This window comes from Empidonax traillii, unplaced genomic scaffold (assembly GCF_003031625.1).
Source record: "Empidonax traillii isolate 1590-97213 ecotype Southwest subspecies unplaced genomic scaffold, ASM303162v1 scaffold218:size1087226, whole genome shotgun sequence".
Classification (NCBI taxonomy): domain Eukaryota; kingdom Metazoa; phylum Chordata; class Aves; order Passeriformes; family Tyrannidae; genus Empidonax; species Empidonax traillii.
The window spans coordinates 61,981-69,315 of record NW_020955411.1 but is presented as its reverse complement, the minus strand read 5'-3'; the positions used below and the strand labels follow the sequence as shown (position 1 = coordinate 69,315).

The following is a 7,335-nucleotide window of genomic DNA, read 5'->3' as shown; positions in this document are numbered from 1 at the left end:
AAAAAAAAAAAAAAAAAAAAAAAAAAAAAAAAAAAAAAAAAAAAAAAAAAAAAAAAAAAAAAAAAAAAAAAAAAAAAAAAAAAAAAAAAAAAAAAAAAAAAAAAAAAAAAAAAAAAAAAAAGTGCAACACATCAGCAAAAAGCAGTTAGAAACTAATAAGTCATTCCCATCTCTTCAGAGAAATATCCTGCCAGAGGAATCCCTGGAAGAGGCTTTAAATACATTTCATAGTTGTCCAGCAGAACAGTGGAGTTGTGAACTGAAAACACATTCCAGTATGCTATCATTTTTTTTCTCCTTCCACAATTTATAACCCCACCAGAGTACAGACTATTCCACACTACAGCATTTCTAACAGTTTATCAAATGAACTTTGAATGCAGCCTCTGAGAGATACCAGCTTGGTGTTAATGAGAGTCCATTAAGATAAAGAAGAGCAATACTGGGTGGGACAAGAGGTGTGAAATACTTTAAACCAAATAAATTCCCGCTATCACAGGTGGAGTTATCTCTCCCCATAGGGACATCAGTTTGTCTCCTGGCTTTACAGAAGTCAGGAGAGAATATGACACTCAGGCAGAGGGGTTAGAACTGCTGGTGTGATCAGACGTGTTGTGAGGATGCGACAGCCCTGGTATACTTACATCTTACTATTGTAAGCAATTAGAATTGCTTAGAATGGGAATTAACTACAATATTTACTAAAGGATAAAGTTCTTTTACAGATTCACAGAAGCTTCTCCCAAGCATACCACCTCTATAGTAATCCAAACCAGTAACGTCGGTGTTTCCTAGACTACTCAAACTGCCTTCCCTTTTATTGCATCTGTTGATTTTCCTTCCTTTACCTTTTGGGATATCATGCTCCAGAGAATCTAGAAAGTCAATGGATGGGTCCAGGTTAGCCTTTTCCAGCAGGGTCTTATTCTTCAGGTTAACAGGCTCAGTGAAATGGAAATAGGAACTTAACTTTTTTGCCTCCACCAAAGACAGACCTGCAAAGAGCCATTGGTGACCATTAACACAGTGAACTAGGATAACGTTCATTATGCCATCAAGTATAACATTGTTTCTCTAATGCCCACAGCACAGGGCAAAATCACAATCTTTCTCCAGTAGGCTCTGCAGAAGACCACAGGCTTCTCAGAAAGAGGTGTCAGCCCTCCCTGATTCTGTGCACTGCAGACCATACTGACTGTAGTCCAGATAAGCAACGGGCACCAAATTACTAAACACTGACATAAACTACAGTTTACACAGACATATGAAACTACAGGTTTAATGACTTAGAGCCATTACTGATTCTTCTCTCACTGCCCTTAGTTGAATCATGCACCTGAACACAAGTGGCACTAGATTCTCTCCTCCCTGTTCCATCTTACCCAAGGGAAAAAAAAAAAAACAAACCCTGAAATCCAAACATCAGCTAGAGAAAGTCGTTTTAATTTACAGCCTTTATGATACTACAGTTGGAACTGATAATGACAATGAGAATTTACCTTCAAAGTGTCTGTTTTCATGGACAGACCCAAGAGGAGTCTTCACAAATGCCCCCCGGGGGACGATACCAACTGCTCTGTCTATCAGTTCTATCGTAGCTATGAGGCGGGCCTCTTCCTTGATCACAGGCTTTAACGAAAAATATGGAAATGTTAAAGGCAGGGCTTTCGTTGTTTTCGTTTCTGAAAATAAACTGGAGGTGACAGTAGAAAGCACAATGGACTTGTCAGCTTGAAGCCCAGTGGCACTAAGAGGAGAACAACAAATCAGATGCTTTTTCTCATAAGATATGACAGAAAATTTGACTAGGGGCAGAGAATTTAGATTCACCAGAGAGCTAACTATCCCTCTCTGGATCCATTCTTTCCTCCCTCTCAATTAAGCTACTTATGACTTGTCTATTCATTTATAAAGAATGGTGCCTGCAGTTACTATTAAAGCTTCAGAAACTGAAGTGCGAATCTGTACCAATTGTGCATAATAAAGCATAAGAAATATATACTATTTCTGAGCCCTGTAGAACTCCGGGAATAACTGAAGGTTTCAATCAAGAAGCTGTTGCTACACAATGACAAAGAGGAGATTGTGTATCTTCTGCCTGACCGCAGGTTCGGGCTGATAATTACAAGCAAGGAGGAGGAGCCAACACCTGTCCAATGTGAGTGGCACGACCGTAGCCAAGAGAGTTGGGAAGTGTTTAGCTGTATTTACCTCCTTACCACCTTCAAACAATTTCTCAGCAGCCTGTGGGTTTATCTCAGCGAAGTTGTACTCGAAAGAAGGATCCCCCTGAAAGCGGCCCTTCAGCTGCTCGGCCTGCGCAACCATCTCCTTGGTCGGCGGTACCAGGAGGCTCCAGTCCAAGCAGTTCAAGCTGCCAACGACAAGCAGGACCTGCCGAGCCCGTTAAAGAACAGGCCGCTCCGGGCACGGAGAGGCTCCCTCCAGGAGATCCGACGGCACCTCCCGATTCCCTCCTCTCCCCACCGCCCCAAACCGCGCCCCCCCCCTCCCCGGCCCCAGCTGCCCAGGGCGGCCCCCGCACCTGTAGAGGCGGATGCGGGGCGCGGCGCGGTCGGGGCGCAGCCCCTCGGCGATGTAGTAGGCGCCGCGCACGCCCTGGATGCAGCCCCAGAACCAGACCCGCTCGAAGCGGTAGTCGCGCTGCAGCAGCGGCAGCGACAGCCCCAGCGCCGCCCGCTTCTCCGGGCTGAGCCCCACGCCGCCGCCCGCCACCAGCGCCAGCGCCGCGGGCAGCGACTGCGCCTCCATCGCCGCCCCGTTGCCGGGAGACCGCCGCCCGCCCCGGGCCGAGCGCCGGCTGCGGGTCACGCCGGGCCTCCGCCAACGAGGAGAGAGCGGGCAGCGACCTGGCAGCCTGCGGGCAGCTGCCTGTGCCGACCCCGTGCACAGTTAACCCCGCCCGGCACCCAGAGATGCTGCTGAGCACAGTAAGGATGCAGCCAGGGATGGCAGGCTGTTCCTCGGTTTCAAGAGGCCTAAACCCAAAGCACAGTCCGAAAAGCAGGAGGGCATACAATTGCCTTGCACCTTCTCTAGGATACCAAGTTTCCCTCGTTTCTTACATGAACAACAGAAAGGAAAAAACAAAACCAAAACAAACAAACAAAAACAAACAAGCAAAACAAAACCAAAAACCAAAACAAACAAACAAAAAAAAAATCACCCTCCTGAAGCTTCTCTGCTTACAGTGTCATTCTTACAGATCCAGAGGAGGGCCGCGAAGTTGATAAGAGGACTGCAGCACCTCCTCGGTGAAGTCAGGGGCCCGTTCAGCCTGGAGAAGAGAAGGTTGCCTGGAGACCTCATAGCAACCTTCCAGTATTTGAATGCGGCCTACGGGGCAGCCAGAGAGGGACTTTTCGTCAGGAACTGCAGTGATAGGACAAGGAGTAATGGGTACAAAGTGAAAGAGGGGAAATTTCGGTTAGATAGTAGGAGGACATTTTTTACTGTGAGGATGGTGAGACACTAGAACATGTTGCCCAGGGAGTTTGTGGATGCCCCAAACCTGGCAGTATTCAAAACCAGGTCAGAGAAGGCCTTGAGCAACCTGGTCTAGTGGGAGGCACCCCGGGCCATGGCAGGCCATGGAGTTGCTCCATTCCAATCCCTTAACATTCTATGTTTCTGTAATCTTATCTACCTCATATACATCTATAAATAAGTGGCTTATTTATAAATGACTGCGTTTAGATTGTTCCTTGGCAGCTCGTTTTGCTGAATCACATACAGAGAGACATCCAGGAAACAGCTCCTGCCCTAAAAATCTTGCAGTCTGGCTTAACACAAAATGCAATAAATAAGTAATGAGATTGTGCAGCTGCTTAGACAAATAGAATTTCTGTTTGACGTCTTCAGGAAGTTTAAGCTTTTATATGTGTGCATTATATAAATAAATATGTGTATGCACTTACATTTAAATCCATTGTCAAGTCATAAATTCTTTCTTTTTCATCCATTTCCTGTTAACTTCTAAGGAAAACACTGATCCTGGGACCACTGCCTGTAACAATTGTCACCTGGGGATTTTTGTCAAGTGAGATGTTTAATGAGCTTTACAATCTAACCCATTAGCTTTACTTATGCCGTAGAAAAGGCAACTCAGGTTCCTGAAGGTTAACCACCTCTCTTTGACATGAATCAGGCAGAACATGCAGGAGTAACCACAAACTTTTGGTCCGTGCTGTCACCTACCTGTGCCATACTGTGATTTGCTCAATGGAATAGCAATTTTTAGCCTTTGTAGACTCATTAATCACTGATTTCTCTAAACTGCGTGTTAATATTTTGTGTTAGGCTATGATCTGACCAGTAACAGCAGAATTGCAGGCCAAACTCATTTCACACAAGTCAGAGAGGCAACCCAAGACCATAATGAATTTCTACCACTGTCAACCACAGCTGGATTCAAACCAGATGCTAACAGCTGAGAGGCTCTTTAGCCTGTTATGGATCTTCTAAGCCACCCAGTCTCTAGTCTTTGCCTGTCCTGACTAAAGATTATCAAAAAGGAAATCTATAGCTTAAGGAAATTCTTCCTGGTTCAGTAAAGTCTGGTGGGTAACTGTACTCTGCTTTCCTTTGTCTTGACCCCAATTACTAAACACCGATAAGGATCGTGAAGTAAGTGGTTGCATTATTTAACAAATGAAAGGTCAAAAGCGCTGCTATTCAGTAAGGTCAAAGGTTACCATCACTGTTATTAAACAGTTTGAAAGCAGTTTCTCCCATTCCTCTCCATCCCAAAGAAGGAGCTGCTCAGCAATCAGGCAGCCAGGAGGGAAGGGAGGCACCAGGCATCATTCAGCCAGTCGCTGGCTAGGTGGCTTTCCTTGGACACCTGCTTCAGTGAGGGAAGGAGTCATAGCCCAGCAGCTCCCATCAGAGGACTGAGCTCTCCTGCCTCTGCACAGAACACTCACATACCTGTGTGCCAAACAGCTTCAGCTCCTCACAGCTATGTCCTTTAGAGCTGGCATCCTTTTGGATGAGAAATCAAGCTTCGGTTCTCTTCCAATCGCCTTGGGCAAGGTACGGAACATCGGAGCAGCATCAGAGTTAAACTATTTGTTTACGTAAGTTGCTGCTGTGTGCACAGTGACTCGTGTATGCTTGCACAACTTCATAAAGCATTTGAAAATACTTCTAGTGATGTAGTAGGAAGTGAGCTCATCTTCCTTCATGTTCCCTAGTATATCATATGTCAAAAGAAAGAAAAATAGCTACCATTCCACGTCACTTTGATTTCTGCTGGTACAGATGGCTGTCCTCAAAATACTCTTGCAGGACAACTATTTCACTGTCCTGGGCATCCACTGAGCTGACCCTCTGGGGGGGGGGGGGTCACAGGTTATACTTCTATCCATCATCCATTTTTTCATGTTGTAGGGATAATCTGCAGCTGGTTCTGGTGCAGCAAAATATAGATAGGGGTCATTCCTCCCAGGTGTGTTGAATATAAAGTCTGATTTTCCTACAGATTATCTCAAAAATTCAGACTGTCTCTGGCTTCAGAAACATTGCAGCTTTGAATCATTTCCCTGCATGTAAGTCATTACTGTATAAGGATAGTAAAAGATAGTAAACAAGAGAGAAAAGTACAGAGTTTTTCTGAATAAGGAAGGAGCGATAGATGGCTGCTTTTCAGAAGGGGAGGAGACTGTGGAAGACAAACAGCTGAACAAATTCAAGAACTGCAAAGTGAAGCCTTGAGCTATGCTGAGCAAAAAGTAAGGAACTAGAGCCAAGTAATGATTTAACAGGAACAGAACGGATCAGGGGTGTCCCTACCTGATATAGTACAGACACTTTCCTCTCTCTTGGAAATTGTACTAAATATGGAAAAACTCTGGGAATACTTTGACTGAAAACTGTTCATAGGAAAAGGATGTGGGTTTTTTGGCTTCCACAGGATCAATGCCATTTTCTCCATTAGTGAGACCTGAGTTAGCTGTGTGCAGTCATGAGGAGACTCGGAGAAGAAGGGGTGAAAGTGCAGTGTGTGCCATGGGCTGGACTCCCCCACTTCTGGAATTCACTCTGGAATAGCACTCTGTACTAAAGTAACAAATCAGCAAGAAATCAGGCTGGTAGGTCAGGTTGGAAACAGCTGTGCTAAAATATAGAGGAAATCTACAGGACGACTGTGACAAGCCTTCCCTGGAGATTCTCTTTGGCATAGTCCTGGGCAGGCAATATGCCCAAAAAAAGTGTTTATCCTGCCCTACTCAGGAAGAGACAGGCACAAGAGCCAAAGAGCTTTGTCATTTTGTGACATGAAGTTTTCTGTGTCTTTAAGGTTTGTTCCATGCCTTTCATCACTTCCCTAACAGCACCTGTCATCTTGACTGCTCTTGGCACAGCAGGCAGGTAAAAGAGTCTACTGGGGTAAGAAGTACCAATGTGCTGGTTATATCATCTTGCCTGGGCATTACATGAGTAGCTGTGATTCTTCTAGCTGGCAACTGAACACACGTGTCTTGGCTGTTTTTCAGGTACCAAGAGAGGTGAGATGCAGCATTCTGACCTTACACACACCATGCTGCCAGTCAGAGTGCCGACAGCCTGGGCAGGAAGATGCTGTTGAGGAACCCTGGGAAAGACAAAACAGAACAGTGAGAAACTGCTACGTCAGTGTAGTTCCGGCTATGATTAGGCTTCAGGAGAATTTAATGCATTGATGTAGGTGCTATTCACATTTCAGGCTGCCTGTTGCCCTGGTGTATTTGAACTAGGATTTAATAGAACAAATAACTAATACAGGGTTTTTCAGACATCCTTCAAGGATAGGCACTGCATGAAAGATTGCTGAACTGTTTTGGTGATTCCCTGGAAGCAGCTTGCTGATGACGATCCCTGACCTTGACGAGTTCAATTTTTAGGACTGATGCTCATCCTGTCTCTACAAGAGATCTCAACAAAAGGGTGGAAGAGCATGTGTTATGGAACAGGTACCTGAATGTGTTATAGTACAGGTACCTGAATGATTTAGGCTTTTCAGAGCCATGATGAAGACCACATATCACAGAGAGAAATTAATCAGAAACCATCAAGAACTCACAGTCTTGGTGTAACAAGGTTTAATCAACTTGTCCTTGGAAGAGAACTCAGCAAGTCTGAAGCTTTCAGGTGGCTCCAGGCAGAATCTTTCTAAAGCATTTAAGCAAAGGAGCAACAGAGACCCAGGTTATGCCTGATGCATATGGCAAACTGATGATGGATGTTTCTGGCCTGCTACTGAAGAACTCAAAGTAGAAGTGAGGAAATGGATCCAGGGATGCTCTGGGACAAGAACAATTGACAGGGCAAATC

General features: G+C 45.0%; 1 protein-coding gene across 2 annotated transcripts in view; it reads right to left on the bottom strand.

Moving 5' to 3' along the window:
- The window catches only part of RSPH9 (radial spoke head 9 homolog), an 18,917-nt gene extending 16,130 nt beyond the window's left edge, over positions 1–2,787 (bottom strand). The window contains exons 1-4 of one of the 2 annotated variants that reach the window (XM_027887668.1): positions 2,546–2,787; positions 2,212–2,374; positions 1,500–1,629; positions 849–995 (exon numbers count right to left, since the gene is read on the bottom strand). In XM_027887668.1, the coding sequence (XP_027743469.1) occupies positions 849–995; positions 1,500–1,629; positions 2,212–2,374; positions 2,546–2,772 (667 nt within the window). In that variant the 5' untranslated portion in view covers positions 2,773–2,787. The remainder of the gene's footprint in view (positions 1–848; positions 996–1,499; positions 1,630–2,211; positions 2,375–2,545) is intronic. The other variant, XM_027887667.1, reaches the window with a different exon arrangement.
- Between the last annotated feature and the right edge of the window lie 4,548 nt (positions 2,788–7,335).